The sequence below is a fragment of the Gadus morhua genome, chromosome 1 (assembly GCF_902167405.1).
Source record: "Gadus morhua chromosome 1, gadMor3.0, whole genome shotgun sequence".
In the NCBI taxonomy this organism is placed as follows: domain Eukaryota; kingdom Metazoa; phylum Chordata; class Actinopteri; order Gadiformes; family Gadidae; genus Gadus; species Gadus morhua.
In genome coordinates, this window is record NC_044048.1 from 29,340,488 (window position 1) to 29,361,441 (window position 20,954).

The following is a 20,954-nucleotide window of genomic DNA, read 5'->3' on the forward strand; positions in this document are numbered from 1 at the left end:
AGATGTTTTGTCTTTGGGTATTTCGTTCATTCGCACTGCACCCAGAATCGGTTTGGTCTTTAATGATCACGTATTGATTCATGATAATTGGGTGGGTTTGGCTCAGTAGCAGAGTGGCAACACTGGACTCCATTGTAGTATGCATGTGTGTGTGTGTGTGTGTATTTGTGCGTGTGTGTGTCCGTGCATGTGTGTGTGTGTGTGTATGTGTGTGTGTGTGTGTGTGTGCGTATGTGTGTGTCTGCTTCTTGTGAAACATCAAAGTTGAGTGAAAACTACACCTTCTTGTGAAGGAAGTAGTTTTAGTAATTGGAAAAATGACTAAACAAGGCACCATTGTTCAAACATTAGTCTAAACAAACTGATATGGAATAGCGAATGAAAACAGCCTTTGTTGAAATAAAACATATACTACTTATTACTACCGGTAATTACTTATTTACCCGGACAATTAAAACACGTTTACATTTTTACTTAGACAATTAAAACATCTTTTAACTGTCAAAATAACATCAGCTCTAGTATTCCCTGTAAATGTGTAATACAACTCCATGTTTGGGCGTCATGTCTTTACCGCTGCTGTTCAGGCCACACCCCCCGCTAATTGTTCTCTACACGGCGTTGCTATGGGAACTAGGCGGTAAAGCTCTGACGGCTGTTGTCTGGCTGGGTTTCCTTTCAGAGAGCGCTCAAGACACAGAAACAGAATAATAGAATAGGAGGATAATCCTGAGGAGGGAAAGTTATTCTCAACCTCAAAGGAACAAGACAATTTCTTTTGTAAAATCAGTGTCGTAAATAAATGCATGGCAAAATTATAGGAGTCAAAGTTTGATTGTGTTTTGTCAGGAAAAGTGTTAATTTCTCTTGGTTAATGACTGAGCTGTGTTTATACACCATCCTGAGGGTGTATAGCCTGATTATATTCTTATTTAGGGTATGGGTGCAGAGAGTGGACGTCTGTATATGAACAAAACGTCAGAGCGTTGAAGCCCCCCACCTTTTACCTGCCGCCATTTTGTCCACGTGTGATGGAAGGCAGTTTATGGTAAAGAGAACCGCAACCACCACGGTCCTTAGATAAGGAGCTCACTGCTTCTCCTAAATGTCACTGTGATATGGGTTTGAATCCAATCCTGGAACCACCACGACAGAGCTACCTGGAGTATTAAACACCATCTTGAGAAGATAGGATATAACAATGTAATTATCTTATTCTGTCTTGTTGTTATGTGTGTCACAGCCAAAGTAAAGGACCTTTAATAAGAATTAAAAAACCTTTCATTCTTAATGCGGTTGTTGTTATATAAGTGTCAAATATTATAATGAATTAATATGATTAAAATAGTAGTACAGTAGAGAAGAAGGTTTGCAGAGCCAGCCGCTACAGATGAGTCACACGGTGCCGTTAACTAGTACTAGTACTAGTAATGTCGAAGTAATGTTGGTTTGGATCAGGTGACAGTTTGATGTAAATGCACCCCCCACTTCCTGCTACGGTCTGAAACTATTATAGAAAAGGGATTTTCTGGTTCAACAAGCAGATTGAGGTCACAGACAGTAAATGCCAGCCTGTTTTTTGCTCTTTCAAAAGACTGTTCTCAACAGACCGATGCATGAGTTAAGGCCGCATTGACTGTGAGGTTTGGTTCAGAAATTGTGGCAAAACCTTCTGCATTTATCAATAGTAATTCCCCGAAAGTCAGGCCTGCTTCTACTTGTTGATTTCCTCCCCTCTAATTCATGTGGTTTATTGGATGTTGATGGCTTACTGACTTATTATGGATATTTGACAGTAGGGTTATGATTAAAATTATAACTACTTTACACAGACATTAATATTATGGAAAGACTAGATCCAAAATGAACTTTTTACATTTGATCTATTTACCTGCCAGTCTACCAACATCTACCAAACAAGCAATTGGTTTAGTAACTAACCCTGAAATGATCTTCTGCCACCAAACAGTCAGATAAACCGGCTATTGGCTGGCAGCTGGGTCAATTTCCGGATGTAACTCGAATAGGGCTGAATAATGAATGCGGAAGCAGAAGCACACGCAACAGTTTCACAAGTTGGCATCACAGTCATTTATTCTCACCTCAAAATGCAGTCATGGGCCACAGAAGACAGGAGACCACTAGTGAGTTTCATGTGGGCCGTCCTCCTACCCAGCCGTCCCCTGGAACCCATATCATTCATAATAATAATTCATTGAATTAATATAGCGCTTTTATTTTCTGGAAACTTAAAGCGCTTACAGTGAAGGGGGGGGGGGGCGGGGGGGCCTTATTCACCACCACCTGGGTGGTGAGTGAGGTCTCAGCTTTCCTACGTGTGTTTCTCATATACCTTTACTTTCTCTTATATTGCACTGTGGGAGGAGCCCAAGACTAAAGAATTTCATTGCCAGTGACTGCTCTGTAATTGTTGTGCATGTGACAATAAAACCATCTTGAATCTTGAATCAGTGTGCAGCCGGCCCCACTGGGGTGATGCACGGCAGCCAATCTGCACCAGAACGCTCACCACACACCAGCTTGAGCTGGAGAGTGAGGGAATTAATGAATAAGCCAATTATACAGGGGGATGATTAGGGGCCAGATTGAATGAGCCTGGTCGGGCCAGGACACCGGGGAAACCCCAAACTCTTTGCGTTAAGTGCCCTGGGATCATTTTCGACCTCAGTGAGTCAGGACCTCGGTTTTACGTCTCCTCCGAAGGACGGCGCCTTCCACAGCACAGTGTCCCCGTCGCTGCACTGGGGCATCGGGGTAGAAGTGTTGTCCCCCAACACCTCGGTCCAAACAGCGTCCGTTGTGTGTCCTGTATTGTAGGGCTGCTCGAGTATGGAAAAAAAATCATAAACACGATTACGTTTGGTCAATATTGAAATCACGATTATTGAAGCGATTATTTTTGAGTTCGAAAACATGATGTATTTATTCAGCATGTCTCTCCCAAAAAACACTTATAACTGAGAACTTTGAAATTTCGTCTTAAAAAATTTCACAAAACGGTCAAAAAGTAAATGTTCAAACCTAAAATGATGTACACGTGTCTTGTGTGTCCTCGGCGGCTCCAGGGGACGTTCCCTACCTGACTCCGGAGTTCGCCTTCGAGGGCAGCAAGATGGGCGTGGACAACATCGTGCTGGCCCTCTACAGCGGTCTGTTCGCGTTCGGCGGCTGGTACGTTTTGTATCCGGTTTGGATCGCCTGTTTGCTTGCTGATTCCTACCGCCCGGCGTTCATGTGACGGCTCTAACCGTATGATGTGTGCTGTTCCCGTAGGAATTACCTGAACTACGTGACCGAGGAGATGATCAACCCAGAGAGGTGACTGATATAGGCTGGAGGCTGCGTGGATGTTGTCTACGTTGCTCTTCACATGTTGGCTTTTGGCCGAACATGTACTGCGTGACATGTTGACAGCTAATTGACAACATTCAAACAAATGACCCAAAACGAATTCACATGTCTGTTAAAAAACCCGAACCCTATCAATGTATAGATAGATGGATAGATCCTTGAATAATCCTTTAAAGGAAATTACAGTGCCACAGCAGCTTCAAGACAGTCATAACACCACACATTTTCTCAGAGAGCATCCATACTTAATAAGTTAAAATACAATAAATAAATCCAGAAAATGTGCAAAGATATTTTTGTGCATTGTAAAACCTTATAGCAGCTGGTATACCGGACTTCCTGTATCTCTCAGTTTTTGCACATCGGTGCAATCAGTCTCTGACGGAAGGTGCTGCTCTTGATCACCTTCGACCATAACCTTTGACCTCTGGCGCGCCCCCCCCTTCAGGAACCTCCCCCTGTCCATCATCATCTCCATGCCCATCGTGACGGTGGTGTACGTGCTGACCAACATGGCGTACTTCACCACCATCTCGCCCAGTGAGATGGTCCAGTCCGAGGCCGTGGCCGTGGTGAGCCCGACCCGCCGTCTGGACCTGAGATCCACGTTGACAGTCATAGCTGTTATATATACGCCGTTACTATGGATACTATTGATCTATACATCTGTAGATAGCCAGCTAATAGTTCTTGAAATATTCTTGAAACATGGAAAAGAAAAAATGCAGATGATACGCAAAATATGTAATAAGTGTAAAGAGTAAAACGAAAAGATGTAAACATGATTTGGTGTAATTAATAATGGTCTAATTCTAATTCTAGCTCCTATGTTTAGACACAGATCCCACTAGAGTCTGCCAGTCGAATGATAAGCAGTGTTTTTGTGTGTGCTGCAGTGTGTTGTGCGTTGTTTTGGTGTCATGTCATGTGTCAGTAGTGAGCAGTGATGCCAGTAACGCATTACTTAGTAATACTTGAGCTTTACTCTAATCAGACTACTTTTTTCAGTAACGAGTAATCTAACGCGTTACTATTTCAATCAGATTAAAGTTACTTATCCAAGTTACTGTGCGTGACTATTTTTGTAATTTTCCTTAGTAAAAATATGTTGTTGCTTTGTTCTTGCCTCTCGGTGAGTGACGAGCATCAGACGTGTGAGGTGGTAATGTCCCCTTGGTGTGTGCAGACCTTTGGGGAGTACCACCTGGGGGTGATGGCCTGGCTCATCCCCGTGTTCGTGGGGCTCTCCTGTTTCGGCGCCGTCAACGGGTCCCTGTTCACATCCGCACGGTGTGTGTTGTACACACGCACACACACACACACGCACACACGCACACGCACAACCCCACCTACACGCACACAGGCACACACACACACACGCACACACGCACTCTCACACACATGCATACACAGGCACACACACACACACAATCACACACACACACACACGCACACACACACACGCACACACGCAGGCACACACAGACACACTGACAAACACACACACAATACCTACTCGTACAGACACACCTACCCACAAACACAAACAGACACACCCACACACCGACACAGACACACACACACACACGCACAACACACACACAAACACACACACACACACACACGCAGGCACACACACACACACTGACAAACACACACACAATACCTACACGTACAGACACACCTACCCACAAACACAAAAAGACACACACACACACCGACACACACACACACACACACACAAACACACACACACACACACACACACACACACACACACACACACACACACACCAACAACCAAAACAACAACATCACACAACCCTGCTCATATATCTCTAAGAGACATCTTCTCTTCCCCAGCACAATGTCATCTGATACATTAAACTCATTTCCTGGTTGCTGTTTCTTCTATCCCTGCTCTCTGATAGGCTGTTCTACGCCGGAGCTCGGGCGGGACAGCTTCCTGCCGCTCTGGGATTGGTCCACACTGAGAAGTTCACCCCGGTTCCTTCCCTCGTCTTCACTGTGAGGAAACCTCAGAGAGATCCACTTTATTGTTACTAATATGGACAATTCCTCATCACTATGTTAAGACTACTACGTTTCAGGTCTAGGAAGTATGACACCAACAAACATCAGGAATGGCATAGCGATAAGAAATATATAATAATCAGATGACAAATAAGGGAGACGCCTGCCATCATTTCTATTTTTTAGGTAGAGAATATGTATTAGTAGTTGTTTGCTGTTCAAAGAAACGTACAGAGAATCAAACCACAACCTTCTCTCCCTCCCTCTCTCTCTCCCCCTCCCCCTCCCTCCCTTCCTCTCTCCCTCTCCTCCTCCTCCCTCCCTCCCTATCCTTTTCTCCCTCTCCCACCCTCCCTCCCTCTTCTCTTCCCTCTCTCCCTCCCTCTCCCCTCCCTCAAACTCCCTCTCCTTCTCCCTTTCTCTCTCCCTCTCTCATTCTCCCTCTCACTCCCTCCCTCTCCTTCCCCCTCTCTCCCCCTCCCTCTCCCCCTCCCTCCCTCTCCTTCGCCCTCTCCTTCTCCCTCTCTCCCCCTTTCTCTCTCTCCCTCTCTCCCTCTCTCCCTCCTCTCACTCCCTCCCTCCCTCCCACCCTCTCCCTCCCTCCCTCCCTCCCTCTCCTTCTCCCTCCCTCCCTCCTTCCCTCTCCTCTCTCCCACCCTCCCTCCCTCCCCTTCTCCCTCTCCTCTCTCCCTCCAACCCTCCCTTCCTCCTTCCCTCTCTCCCTCTCCTCTCCCCCTCCCTCCCTCCACAGTGTTTGCTGTCCATGATGTACGCCATCTCCCAGGACATCTTCACCGTCATCAACCTCTTCAGCTTCTTCACCTGGCTGTGCGTTGGCATGGCGATCGGCGGGCTGATCTGGCTACGCTTCACCAAGCCGGAGCTCAGACGACCCATCAAGGTGGGTTGGCCCAGAAGTCCCCCTGCAGCTGGGTAATGGACCGTTCCATGCGGCCGCTCCTACCGTGCTGTAGAAATAACACAACGCGTGGGGGGAGATCTAGGTTGGCATCGCTGTAGGGGTTTAGTTAGTGTTTACTTTATGGACGTTGACAGAGGTTTGTGTGATGGTAGGGATTTGAGAGGATTCTTGGTTTAATAGTTTTAGATCAAAATAAAGTGTCAGACAGTCTTTGAACGTCTGCGCTGAACTATGTACTCTGGCTTCTTTCAAGGCCTCAAACAAAAGGAATTAGACAAAATCGACACAAACAATGTTCTGTATACCCGTTTGAACCTCAGGGTTTGTAAGCTCCATCTGCGTGGTTGAAAGCAGGATTTCAAGTGGTACTCTGATGGTTCTGCTGATTCTAACTCCAAACACATCCAAGGATTCGTGTTCAGGGATGACAGGCTTTTATCATCCTCTGGGGTTTCCATGGTTGCAATCCCCTCTTATCTTAGTGTATAGATAAAAGCACTCAAAGTGATTATCTACGAGAATGAGGGTGACCATTGATAAAAAAGAAACCAGATTTTAGTTGATCAAAGCGCCTGAATATGAAGAGATCTGTTGGGTAAAACAATGCGTTGCCTCATAACTTTCTTAGAGATAAAAGTATACTATATAATAAGCAGGCTTCATCTCGTCTGCTGCTTATTTGAGATTATTTCATGAGTTTATTATTATTATCATTATTATTCATGTCTCTAGACGTTTATAGTTGTGGTAAATGTATGCCAATGTGTTTAGCTCAGGTCCACCAGGGATACCATTTAAACAGATTTGATTAGTTTTTAACCTCCTCCCTCCCTCCCTCCTCCTCCCCCCCCCCCCCCCCCTCCTCCTCCCCCTCCTCCCCCTCCTTCTCCTCCTCCTTCACCCCCCCTCCTCCTCCTCCTCCCCCTCCTCCTCCTCCCCCTCCTCCTCCTCCTCCCACTCCTCCTCCTCCTCCTTCTCCTCCTCAGTTGTTTATAGGCATCCCCATCTTGTTCGTCCTGAGCTGTGTCTTCATGATCGTGGTGTCCTTCTGGGCCGCGCCGTACGAGTGTCTGATTGGCTGCTGCATCATCATGACGGGCATCCCCGCCTACCTACTGGGCTACAAGTGCAAGAAACCGCTGTCCATCAAGAGGGTGCTGGGTGAGATGACCGATCCTCTGTCCCCGACCGCGTTGCTGTGTTTATCCACCTTCTTTTGTTATTTATTTTGCATTTTTATGCTTTATTATAAAGTGAGATAGTTAAGAAGGTACGGGAGATAGAGAACAGAAAGATCGACAATCGTCTGTGTGTCTCGATGTACATAACTAAAGCTACGAGCTGGGCTTCTTGTCTTTCCTCAGACATCTTCACTACCTTCTGTCAGAAGATCTTCATGTCGGTTCCTGAGGAGAGGGAAGCTTCCGACTGAAGGCCACGTTCTTCCTGGGACGGCTTCTGTGTGTTCCTTCCTTTGTGTGTCACCGTTGTCTTGACGTTCCAGAGTTTACATCGACCCCTCCCGGCCACTGCTATCGCTGTTTTCTAAAGAGCGAACCATCCAACACGTTGCTCCTCCTCTAAGCCCTAAATCGGTGTCAGAACCTGAATCCTGCTGGACATTTGGATGTGAACAGCTTAACAGATTTCAAATCGGATTAAAAACCAATGCTCAGCAGGGTTATCCTCGATGCAAACTGCATAGAGAGGGTTTAAGCTTTTAAAAAAAGCTGCACACAAAGTTTTGTGTTGGCAGCGGCTAGGCTAACACAGTAGCACAAGAGAACAAGAGAAAGCACATATTTGTAATTATTAATTATTAATCATCAACATCTGACCCTGTTTACAGAGCCCATTCAGTGAGGGGATATACCCATTTCATGACGTTCATTCGTATTATTACTCTTTAAATGAAAAGCTAAACAAAATTATGAGAATCGGGGTCCCGTGTGAAACGGAGCACTAATGAAAAGCCCCTTTGCTCAACGGGACCTGCCGTTTTAATGTGTTGCCTTATGACTGCAGAGTCTGGTGATTGTACATTGCTGGACCACTCCTATCATTTACTGTGCTCGTGAATCACTGGACCAGTTAGAAATTGTTGCTTCCATGTTTGATGTCATTGACGTAAACGGAAGCAGAGGTTTTTGTAGTTGTAGTTGATAACATTCAACACTTTGACTCATTGTGTATATGAATGCCATTTGAGTAGTGTGAGTGTTTAACAGTGGCTGTTGTTACAACTTTTCTTATTCTATTTTTTTAATATTTGTAAGCCCCAAATTGACCAATTCTGCCTCGTTTTATTCCTTATGATAATATCAAGTACAAAGTATGAATGTTACAAAAAAACGTTTTGTAGGCTTTCATAGAAATAGGGTTAAACAGCTACACCAACATATAAACACATCCACCCCAATACTCGTGCTAAGCGCTTTAAAAGATAGAAAAGGTTTTAAATAACGGTCAGAGTTACGGCTCAACTGTTCCAGACATGTTCGTCGGTTGAAGGCTGTGACGGAAATATCTGGAATAGTGTTGTAATGGTTTTATTCAAATTTCAGGTGAACGCAAGATTGCTGTTGAGTAGACTGAGCCGATCTGAGTAGTCGCACAATACACAAGAGCACAAAGTCTGGAGACTGTAGGTACAAAGGGATGCACTGCAATGCAAGGCGCTGAGTGTCACGTTGAGATCAGTTATTTATTGCCAGTGTTTCGGTAGATATTAGAGATGAACATTCCGGTGTAATATGAAAAGATTTTTTTATTCTTTTATTTTGGGTTTTTTGTGGCTTGTTTGGGCCAAATATGTCACAAGCAACATTGTCCAAATGTGAATAATGGATTAATTTATTGTTGTATCAGTTATATCCTGCTTATTGAAATGTTATTATTCCAACAAAGATGCACTGTTGTATGTCACTGGCCGTTCCATTAAAATATTTTTGTTCAAAGATTTTGCAGACTATGATTGAATCTATGACATCCCAAGATATCATGGTCTTCATATATGTAGTCATTTAACATGCTTTCCACCAACATGACTTGCAAGTGGCAATGCTTTTAAACCTGCATGCCTTTAGCATATTTGTTAGGGACGCGCCCTCTTAACATCAACTCTGTCCTCTCAACCAATACGACAGTTTTGCCAAATCCCTCCCTTCATCTGATCTGCAATAGCCGATCAACAATTCACTTTTAAATCGCTGACAGGCCCTGTTATGTGCCTATAAAGAAATATATAGGTAAAGTAGCATGAACGCAGCCTGATGTATGAAGGCACACCTCTAGACTGTGGTTATATTAGGGTCAGTCTGTCATTTTCTAGTAAGCTGCCCCAGGCCCGTATTAACATAATGTGCTAGCGCTGGGCACTATACCTCAACTTTTTTTATTTAAAGCTTGTTTCATGTGTGGCCGCCCAGGCGCCCTTATTGATAATCCGGCCCTTGCCTGCCCCTAAAACTATGTTTGCGCGACTCCTCCAGAGCTGAAACCAGAGACAGGCTGACGCCCATGGCTTAACATGGCAGTGCTTTGTTTTTGGCCACGGTTGGTGAGACGTTGAACAACGACGCTGTTGTTGCCTGTGTTGTAGTTCATATCCGCCCGGGAGGAAATGAGAGAAGAGATGGGGGCTGATAGATGGTAAACACCCCAGCGATGCGCAATCTTTTTTTTCATGGGATAAATCGGGGAATCTCATAAATATTCATGAGGAGCTATCATCTGATTGGCCGAAGAAGGTGCTATGTTATTGGCTGGTGCGTATACTGGCTGATGTGTTTGACTCAACGAGCAGATATCGACCACACAATCAAAGATGTTCCATCAAACAGGTGGTAGGCCTACAGACTAATCACACTAATTCTGTTCAGGATGATTAAAAACCATTTTGTCTATTGATGGGCTCTATCATTATTGTTAAGATATTAACTTTTAAGACAGATATTAACATTGTTTTCCATTGAGGGAAACGGTAACGGTAACGGTGTGTATATGTGTGTGTGTGTGTGTGTGTGTGTGTGTGTGTGTGTGTGTGTGTGTGTGTGTGCCTGTGTGCCAGTAGGTGTGGTTGTGTGTGTGTGTGTTTGCCGTTTGAGGAACAAGACCGACGACAGCAGACGGACGCACACCCAAAGAGGTCCTGTGAGGAAAGTCAACAGAAGAATAACACAACAAGCTGAAGATACAGGCAGGGAAAGTGAACATGAGTGCGAGTATGTCTACAGGTTTTCTCACGAGAGACGTCAGTCTTGCCAGAACAGTGCGCTGAATCCAGCTGCTCCGCCCTTGGTTCCTGATCTGTGGGAGCAGAACCACTGGAACAAGAGGCGAGTGAAGCTGAACTACAAGAGACAGTGGACCTGGACCTATACCGGAAGAAGAAGATGCTCCATCCCCCGAAAGAGATGACCAACCAGACCCGGCGCAAGCATCTGGTGGACATCTTGATCCGCAACCTGTGAATACCTACCCACATGAGGAACTAGCTAACCCACCTATGACCTATGAGGAAGTAGGTAAATTGGAGGTGGAAGCAGGAATGAACAATCTGCAGATGAACTACAAGGTTCCATCATATCACACTTTGTGGTGCCCCGGGACAGGGAAGGACATTGAGGTACAAGGCTGAATGAAGATACACCAGAAGCACATAAAGAAAAAAGATCTAGAGTGCTTTAGTAAACTATGGAAATCGTTCTGATGGATATCTGAACCTAGAGTTAAAAGAGGTATAGGCCTACAGGGGTTCCAAGTCATGGAATTACCAGGGACAGGTAAACTAAAGTAAGGGAATAGTTGTGTGGGACTGACAGGTATACATTGGGCCTTTGTTACCAGTGAATGCTCAACCTGATGGTGATCAGGTGACTTACTTTCACCTCAAAGGGGATTATGTGTTATCTCAATTGTGGTATTGCAGCAATGCTTCAATTACTTAAAGAATGTACTTTGAGGAAGTGGGAGAAAAGTGCCAGGTGAACCCGTGGATAGTGATGTAACGTGCAGTAATGTCCTGGACATTTTAATTTGATGGGGACAGTGTGGCACCCTGGGTACAGGATAGTTGGCTAAAGTGGGAAATGGGTGCGAGTATGTGGTGTTCTGTTCTGAGCTCAACCAGTTTCGTGTTAGGTTTGTTCGTAAACGCACCAGCCACTCCACTAGGGGGCAGCCGCAGCGCTATGTTTTGTACCGCCAGAGCTCTGAGAGGCAGAACCATCGCGAGACTTCTGAGTGAAAGACGTGAATTGCAAGCTGTTGCCGGAAACGGAATGTATTCTGTTTTTTTATAGGTAAGCTGGTGTAGTTGTGTGCACAATGATGCTATAAGTTAATATAATGTAGTATTACATCTAATAACACGTTAAAGCTAACTCAGACATGCCAGAGCTCTGAGAGGCAGAACCATCGCGAGACTTCTGAGTGAAAGACGTGAATTGCAAGCTGTTGCCGGAAACGGAATGTATTCTGTTTTTTTATAGGTAAGCTGGTGTAGTTGTGTGCACTAGTGGTGGCGAGATGATGCCTCATGAAACGTCAAAGCCTCGCAGCCAGGTGAACCATCAAAGTGGTTCGACCTCGAAGCTTCAAATGAGTACGCTAGGGACACCTAGTGGTGAATGAAATTATGATGAAAGAAAGAGTTTCCTGTGATGATGTGATGTTTGCTTCGTACAACATCAAAACGTTCAAGAATTAAGGTCATTTCAGTGATACGTGTGAGTGTGCCGTTCATAAATATCTCCCGAGCTCATGGTAGAGAACAAATCATTTGACAAAGGTTTTAAGTCATCCCGGGCAAAATAGATTGTCTTATAACTACAGTAGCCTACTAATAATTGTAATAATAGAACTGCATGATGACTGAGAACGAGTGTGATGAATTACATAGCCATAAAAGTGATCTTGGAACTGGGTAGGGTCTTCTTTTTGTAAAAATGTGCCAATTGTGAACCCATATCGCGGAACAGCCCGAGATGAAGCCTCGAACGTCACACGCTACGTCATTTCGCCTATGTGAATCCTACTCGATACGGAGCTTCGCTGGGGGAGGAGCCGAGGTACTCGACACACGCCCCGATGCCTCGACGCAAACCATAACATCACTAGTGTGCACAATGATGCTATAAGTTAATATAATGTAGTATTACATCTAATAACACGGAAAAGCTAACTCAGACATGCCGTCTGTTTAATGCAGACGGGATGTGTATGCGGGCTACCTAATGAAACGGAAAGTATTCTGTCTTTTACAGAAAACCTTCTGAAATAAATCTGTTGTCGTGAGACCAAGACATCGACCTCATCATTGAGTCCGTTAAACCTGATATAAATTGACGATATGCCCATTTCTTTCCATTTGAATGGTCTTTGATGTAATGTATTCTTCAGCTTCTCGTCAGGCCTAAAGCCCCTGAAAGACACAAGGCGGTTTGAAATCCCCCTCATCTTACACTACCCATAGATTCCAGGCAGGATAGGTTCTAGGCTGACAGATTCTGCTATTCTACCTGCGCTAAAAAGCCTTCTGCTATTTTGAAAAGCATCATGACCAGAGCCCTGATAAAACCGGAGTTGCATTTCAAGAGCCCAGAAGGGTTTCAAGTCGGATGCAACATGAGCTGGTTTATCATTCTCATACATCAATAAATTCAAAATAAAACCCAAAACGTATAAAGGTAAGCTGACCAGCTTACAGGGAATGACACGTTGTCGCTTGTTATGGTAAAAATAGAATAATATAAAAGTCGTAAAAGTAGGATACTTCCAGATCCATTTCGGAGAAAAAAAGGATTATTAATAAATCTTAGTATGCAGTTATCATAGACTGCAAAATTTAGGAATTACGTTGTTTATAGCTGACTGTGTGACAAACGCTTTGACTGTTGTCAAGGTTAATATCAATCTGCCAAAATGAATAACATAAAGAAATTAAAGGTTTTTACAGCATTGTAGTTACCATTAGTTGGATATAATGAGTTATTATCCATTGCAATTAGTAAAATGAAGCCTGCCATGTTGTGCTCAGATCATTTCCCGCTGGTGTTCGTTCAGTTTCCTCAACCTGGTCACCCGCTTGAACTTTGAGGCTATGGAGGAAGGCGCTGGAGGAGACATCCCTCTCAAAAACTGTACACATTTATGTCCACTTTATGATTCAATGTGTCGTAAGTGGGGTTTCATAACTATCCTGTGCAAATGAAAGAATATGCCTTGTGTGTGTTTCCTTCTTCATGTGGAAAGCAGCAGATCCCAGACACCATTTCAATCAAGGTTGAAGAGGATATTGGTGGATGCACGCCCTCTGTAGGTTAGTAATAAACATTGCATCTATGCAAGCAAGCAAGCATACGACCTGGATCAACTGAGAAGGTACTTGATTCTACCTGGGCTAAAAGCCTATTCCTCCTTTAAGGGCGCATCAGGACCAGAGCCCTGCTAAAACACAAGGACTACTTCTCTACTAGAGACAGGAGTCAGGAATGCTGAGATCAGCTCTGATTCCCAATATAACTACAGTATTGGTAAAACAGGCGATCGGAAACAACAGATGACCTGGGTTGTGTCTTTATGACCTCCCCACATCCTTAAAAGGCGGAGATGTAGCGTTGCCTTCTCAGCTGGAGTGTTTGACCCTTGACCCCCCCAAGGGGAACAAGAAAAAGGTATAATCAACAAATAGAAGTTAGAAAGAAAGTCAAAATATAATTCTTCCAATACACAAGTGTGTACAAAGCAGAGTTGTATCGGGCCTTAAATGTTAGGCCCGACAGGATTCGGGACAACTTCTGTTGAATCCGTTCGAACCCGAAATAATTCGATTTTTTCAAAGCGTGAAGTCCTGTACAGCCCATCATATTCGAATATGCACGCGCACTGCATTTTGAAGGATTCTTAACAAATTAAATTTAAATAAAATCTAAACTAAGACACTGTCTTAGTTTAGATTTTATTTAAATTTTTTATTTTACTTTTTTTTTTTTTTTTTTTTTTTAAATTACAAATTTTTATTGCCAAATACCTGTCTGACAGGTATTTGGCAATAAAAACATACAACGAAAAGCTACATAAAATTGAGATTAGACCTAAGACAAACGAAAAAGGGACTTGCTTGCGGCCGCTGTCATGCCAAATTTGTACCGGCTGCCAAATTTGTACCGGGCGCGTCATCCATACGTAATCCATTCCAAACCTGCATGGCAGCAGATGATCGCGTCGTCCGTTGCCGGGCAGGTTTCAAAAAACATTCGCGCTCATGTTGCCAAAGACGAAATAACATAATACAGTTAACGGATCGCTAGATAATGTAATGTTTTGTTGGGTTCCTTAATAAACACACAATGTATCTTGGAACAGACATCAACATGCAGCGCGCCAATCCAACTGCGCATGCTCCGTGTGACGGTCTAATAACTGATGTTGATATCATTACAGATAACACTTGTTTTTACTTTATATTTGTATTGTATTTAATTGTTTAATCAAATTTAGCAAGTAAACTGAGTGTTTAAAGCAGGTCAAGGACGAAATAGCACAATACAGATAACGGATCGCTAGATAGAAGGTTCGCGAATGTTCACGTCATTCGACGCGATCGTCCGTTGCCAGGCAACGGACGAAGCGATCATCTGTTGCCAGGCAGATTTGGAGTGGATTACGTATGGATGACGCGCCCGGTACAAATTTGGCATGACACCGCCTCTCCGTAACCACCAATATGAATATAAATAGGCCAATGCGCGTAAAGAAAACATTAGTCTTTCTTATCAAATTAAATTGATATTCTAAATTAAAATGGGTATTTGGCATCAATAACGATTAACGAATAATAACGAAATTAAGACAAAGGCACTGCGGGATTTGCTTCGCCCCTTCTCTCCACTATCCGGCCTCAACGCGACGGTGAACAGCAGCTTAAATTCAATAAAAGAATAATGCCAATTTTAGCCTATATAGGCTACTCTGTCTACCTTTGCAGGCATGGGTTTTGATGCTGTAACAAACAATGTGATAGTAGGTTGTTAGGCACTCGTGGCAGGTGTTGAACAGCTTTGATTATCACGCCTTATCACGATGAATCCGTTGTTTGCTGTCGTACTGTAACAGAACGCCACATTTTCTGCATTTCACATAACCTTTTCCACGCCTCAGACTTTGCTTTCTTTGATGGTGCAACCAAAATGTAATCGCCAGAGGCCAGCCTTTGAATCACCTCCTCAGCATCCATTTCCATCTTTCTCGTGCTAATCGAAATGCATCACCCGACTGCTCATTTACCGAGCAAGCCCGGCCCGAGCCTGTGTAAAATGACAGAAATTAAGACCGAACCCGCCCCGACCCGTCGGGTCCCGTCGGGTCCCGTCGGGTTCGGGCAAAGATCTTCGGCTCTAGCACAAAGTACATACAGTATCCCTTTGGGCAAATAATTAATTAATACCTTTACTTCTCTGTCTTTGTTTTTTCCTCTCTCCAGAAGACTGCAATGGCATTAGCGCTGCACACAGCGCAGCGCCACCTCAGAGTCCAAGAGAGTCTGCATGTGGACGCCCCTGGCTCCTCCCACATGTCCGGTCACAATGGGGAGCTGCGTATCCTGAGTGTCTACAGAAAAGGGGAGGGCCCACTGGCGCTGGACGGCCATGACACCCTCTTCGCTGTGTGCAAACTGGAGGCCTTGAGCTCGCCTTCTGCGGACCACAGCGTGGCCAAGAGACTGGAGCGTGGCCACGAGCGGCTCGTCCACCTTGAGGAGCCGAGTGGGCATCGGGGGGGCCGCAAAGGCCGGCCTTACGTCTTGTTCGGTCACCCACATGCGTACCCACACAGGCGAGAAGCCGTACTGGTGCGACCAATGCATGAAGCGCTTTCAGAACAAAGCCAACCGGAAGACCCACATGAGGACTCCGGGGAGAAGCCCTACGGGTGCGAGAAATGCATGAAGGGCTTCAGCCAGAACTGCAGCCTGAAGGTCCACATGAGGACTCACTCCGGGGAGAAGCCCTGTGTGTGTCTGCAATGCAACGGCAGCTTCAGTGACCCGAGCAGTTTGCGTGTGCACATGCTCAAGCACACGGGCAACGGGGTGCTTGGTCACTGGGCAACGAGACACTTTGATTGACAACTCTGCCCAGGGTATTCCCCTGGGCAGAGTGACGTCCTACGTAGTGGTCTTCACGGACGCCTCGTTGACGGGTTGGGGAGGGACGTGCCTCTCACACTCAGTCGGAGGCGCGTGGCGCACGCCCCCCACAGCACACATTCCTGCCGTCCTATTTTTTTAACCCAAGAATTATATTCGGGGCTAATTAAACACAGGGTCTGTGATTAGGATGTCTGGGTTCAGGGTCTGCGTTCAGGGCCTAATCGACCAGGTAAACACGCGTCCTGCCGTCCTCCTCCGAGCTCAATACATTAATGCATCCAAAATCTGACCGCAGCTGACCTCAGATCTGGTGAACTGGGCTTTTATTTCCTTCACTTCATACGTTTCGACCAATCCTGTTGCTGGAAGCAGAGTTATTTGCAGACAAACTAGACAAGCTCATGAACATTTTAAAATGTAAATACAGACATTTCTGTATAATTAAGGTGTATGACAGCTCCCTCTGCTGGACAGTCTCACACCAAACTACATTTTCCGTTTGAACCAACGTAGCTATAGTGCATTGATGTGAGACGGGTTGGTGGATCGAACGTGTTGTAGCAGCAGAGAATGGCCTGCGGGGAAGTGTACATTGTTAAATACATGAATAGGCTTGAATTTAGTAGTAATATGGAGGTTTCATATTTTTACAAAATGGATCATGTGAACATTGCAGAATAACAATCATGTATATTAAATGTATTGCAGGAGTTTAGCTTGACATTAACCAAGTTAAAGGACAATTAAATGAACCGCAACAAACATGTAGAAGTCAATGTGGGATTTTAATATATAAACAAAAACACTTGACAGAAGTTTAATACAATTTGTAAAGGAAAGCAGAGGAAAACATTTTCCCAAATGAATCGTTCAAAATGTCACCACCATTCCGAAAGCAAGTGAAGAGGTGTGTGTAAAAGCAGTACTCCCTGACCAGCTCTGTCCCTAACTCTAAACCCTGACTCTCAACCCTAACGCTAAACCCTCTGAGGGCAGGAAGACGCGCCTTCCGTGTAAAGTTTTGAACCACAGAGAAGGAAGAAAAGAGGAAGCAGTAGAGAGTAGTGAAGTAGTGAGGTTAGTGACAGACGTGAGGGAAAGGCGTGTGGAAGCACACAGTTACATGTGGGGTCAAGAAGATCACTCCCACTGGAGGTCATTGATCCATCAGCCTCAGACTGCTGAGCTCAGCAGGTCTTGTGGAGGACGAGGCTCAGATGAACTGAGGAGACGGGACCAGCAGGATGTCAGGATCAGGGCGGGTTTAGCTCAGGTGTGTCTACCCCCGACCAAACAGGATCAGGTGAGGTTCAGCTCAGGTGTGTCTGCCCGGACCAAACAAGGACAATGATTAGGTTCAATATTCAAAAGATGCAACATTATCTGAACCAAAGGGAGCAGGCAGGCTTTAGGGCGCCTTGCTCAAGGACGCATCACTGTATTCTGAGGACTTGAACCCAGCACCATTGGTATGAGAGTTGAACCCCCTACCTAGTCCACTATGTCCAGAGAATGCACATTTATGAGGAATCCTTGATGGTAGAGTCATGGTGGTCCTCAGGATTTGCATTCCAGATGTATGGCTTCTCTGTCAGTCCTCCAGATTCCTGGTCTGGTTACAAACGTAATTTGTCTCTAATGTAAGGTAACAAACACAGTAGTAGTTTGTCTCCAATGTAAGGTAACAAACACAGGAGTTGTTGGGCTCTAATATCAGGTAACAAACACAGTAGTAGTTGGGCTCTAATGTAAGGCAACAAACACAGTAGTAGTTTGTCTCCAATATCAGGTAACAAACACAGGAGTAGTTGGGCTCTAATGTAAGGTAACAAACACAGGAGTAGTTGGGCTCTAATGCAAGGTAACAAACACAGGAGTAGTTGGGCTCTAATGGCGAGTAACATAGTAGCAGCTGTAGTTTGTCTGGTAAACAACCACAGTAGTATGCCGTAACTTGTACTGGACAAACTAATCCTGCGTTACAACAAGTCCACTCTGTTTATTTTAGGCAAACTTACGAGGATCCTGGTTGGTGGAGTGATGTCGTCCTCCAGAGTCTTGGCTCCTCCATCAGCTCTCCTCAGCCAGAGTCCTGGTCTGGTAACAAACATGTAATTTGTCTTATTTTTAAGCCCTTTATTTCCAGTTTGTTTGGTTAATACAAACTTACAATCCTTGTTGGTAGATTGATGGTCATCCTCCAGATTCACGGCTCCCCTGCCAGCTCGCCTCCGCTCCAGAAACACGTTCTAGTAAGAAAACATAGCGGTAGTTGGTTAACGCATGTCTAAGTAACAGCTGTATTTTGCCCTTTAAGTCAACCATGTAAGTAAATACAAACTTACGAGGAATCCATGTTGGTCGATTCCTAGTCGTCCTCCAGCGTCTCAGCTCCTCCTTCAGCCATGGATTCCTAGTCTGGTTTAAAACACAGTTGGTCTCAGCAGTAAATCACCTGGGGACGCAACACACCCCACCTCCTGCATCTGAGGTTCACTTGTAAAATGGAAGACAAATTTAAACACTTAAATTAGACAACGTCTGCAGATTGTCGCGTTCAGCAATTCATCCACTACGGTCGTAGCAGCACTAGTACCATTAATAGCTCATATGACTCTTGCATAACCCCCGTATGAATTAACTCACAGCTTGGCACAGATTTAAAGTCATAAGATGATCAAAACCAGACCTAAACTACCGTGGATTTTAGTGTTTCAGATGAGCTTGGTGATGGTTACCCTCTGGTCCGGTGCTGCAGGCCCCTGGTCTCCAGCCTCAGTCTCCGGTCCATCCTGGCACCACAAGCCTCCGGTCCTCAGCCTCTCAGCCTCGCCTTTCAGCTACAGCAGCAGGTTTATATCAGCATTTGCCCAACAATAAACTTATTTGACTCATCCGAAACTGAGTTACACAATTAATTGAACTATTATTTTATAACTCAAGGCCAGAAAAGACTTGAGACCAGACATGAGCATCCCGTTTTTGGGAATGAAGACAGAGCAGTCCACAAGTTTAAAGAAGTGGTTCAGGCCATGCATTGAAACTGACCTGAGAAGACTCTACTCACACAGAGCACTGACCTGTTCTGGAGGACTTCTGACAGGAGGTGGAGGTCTGGCTCTGGGTGAGGAGGTGGAGGTCTGGCACTGGGTGAGGAGGTGGAGGTCTGGCTCTGGGTGAGGAGGTGGAGGTCTGGCTCTGGGTGAGGAGGCAGAGACCTTGGGACAAACTACATGTTACCTTTTTAATCTTGTACAGTTCTAGAGTATCTTCTACTGTAACATGTGGGAATGACGGCCATTATTTTAGCTTTGATATTATCCAGTTGGTAAGTCTGCACCAAAGTCGTTGTTTAACGTCATTCCATTGGGCAGGGTTTAACTTCTGTTGCAATTAATGACAGCAGATATTTAGAGCGTACAAAATCTGAAGTAACAAAGAACACTAAGCAGTATCGATATTAAATCAAATATACTCAGCCATATTCAGGTGCTGGGTTCCGTTGAAGAAATGTCAAATTATCTTCCACCTTGAAATGATTTTCAGCCTTCCCTGATGTCAAAAATGGGCCCGCAAGTAGAACGCGGTTTTGAACGCAGAGAGTCCCGCAACGTCATCGTGGTTAAAAGTACGGCGCAACCATCGGAAATTATCAACATATTGTACGACGTACGTCTCAGTATGTATTTAATATCAAACTTTAGTTGTTTAAGATAGGGAGCAACAATTCCCGTTGGCAACGCCTCGAGGTTACTAAAATACAATCCAGAATGTTCCGCCAGATTCCCTCAGGGGACTCCCGTCCAACTAACTGCCTGGTGGTTTCTTATGGTTGCCAAGACTAAAACGTTCTATGCTAACCATTGGGACTAAATCGAGTGACCGCACTCAGAACCTTCCACGGCGGGAAGCACAAACCGTCCGACTGGAATCCGAACATTCCGGCCGGAACCAACCAAAGAAAAAACATAACCAGCGCCTCACCTTGAGCTGAACGGAGGAAGATCCTGAAGTCCAGCGATGGTCTTCATTAAAACACAGCCAACAGACTTACCTTGAGGAGATCTGTTTGTTGCTGTTGGTCATTAATACTATTCAGTGTACCTTTACATTATTATGCACCCAGTGTGTACAAGTTACATCGAACCAAACCATCATGTACGTCCCACAACAACTTTAAACCTAAAATCCGTGAATCATTCAATACAAAACCGTGTCTACATTTTACAATTATCTAGATTATTCAGGGTACAAACCATACAGAGCAAATCTTAACATTGAGCTCACAGAGAGCCGACCATAGCCCTGCAACGTCACCCTGACCGCCTCATCACCAACAGCAAATCATGCCAGCCAGCCAACACATGTACAGCTCCAGTGAGAAGTGGGCATCTGAGTGAAAGGACTGCCCATAATAAAAAGAAGCACAATTCCTGAACTATCCAACCATCTTAATGGCTTAAAGATTTACAG

The 20,954-nt window shown here is 44.8% G+C and overlaps 2 protein-coding genes across 2 annotated transcripts in view; both read left to right on the plus strand.

Annotated features, from left to right (window-relative positions):
• LOC115545505 (large neutral amino acids transporter small subunit 1) overlaps nucleotides 1–9,288 on the plus strand; it is a 12,141-nt gene extending 2,853 nt beyond the window's left edge. The window contains exons 4-11 of the mRNA XM_030358773.1: nucleotides 3,087–3,192; nucleotides 3,295–3,339; nucleotides 3,821–3,944; nucleotides 4,559–4,662; nucleotides 5,304–5,400; nucleotides 6,158–6,307; nucleotides 7,315–7,489; nucleotides 7,693–9,288. Of these exons, the coding sequence (XP_030214633.1) occupies nucleotides 3,087–3,192; nucleotides 3,295–3,339; nucleotides 3,821–3,944; nucleotides 4,559–4,662; nucleotides 5,304–5,400; nucleotides 6,158–6,307; nucleotides 7,315–7,489; nucleotides 7,693–7,760 (869 nt within the window). The 3' untranslated portion in view covers nucleotides 7,761–9,288. The remainder of the gene's footprint in view (nucleotides 1–3,086; nucleotides 3,193–3,294; nucleotides 3,340–3,820; nucleotides 3,945–4,558; nucleotides 4,663–5,303; nucleotides 5,401–6,157; nucleotides 6,308–7,314; nucleotides 7,490–7,692) is intronic.
• Nucleotides 9,289–10,439: 1,151 nt separating this feature from the next.
• On the plus strand, nucleotides 10,440–16,844 carry LOC115552281 (zinc finger protein 37). Its single transcript, XM_030368220.1, has 3 exons — nucleotides 10,440–11,820; nucleotides 13,586–13,649; nucleotides 15,813–16,844. The coding sequence occupies exon 3, from the start codon at nucleotides 15,822–15,824 to the stop codon at nucleotides 16,455–16,457; it is 636 nt and encodes a 211-aa protein (XP_030224080.1). The 5' UTR covers nucleotides 10,440–11,820; nucleotides 13,586–13,649; nucleotides 15,813–15,821; the 3' UTR covers nucleotides 16,458–16,844.
• The last annotated feature ends 4,110 nt before the right edge of the window (nucleotides 16,845–20,954 follow it).

Coding starts and splice junctions, on each gene's coding strand:
- LOC115552281 (XM_030368220.1), top strand. CDS start 15,822: ATGGCATTAGCGCTGCACACAGCGCAGCGCCACCTCAGAGTCCAAGAG.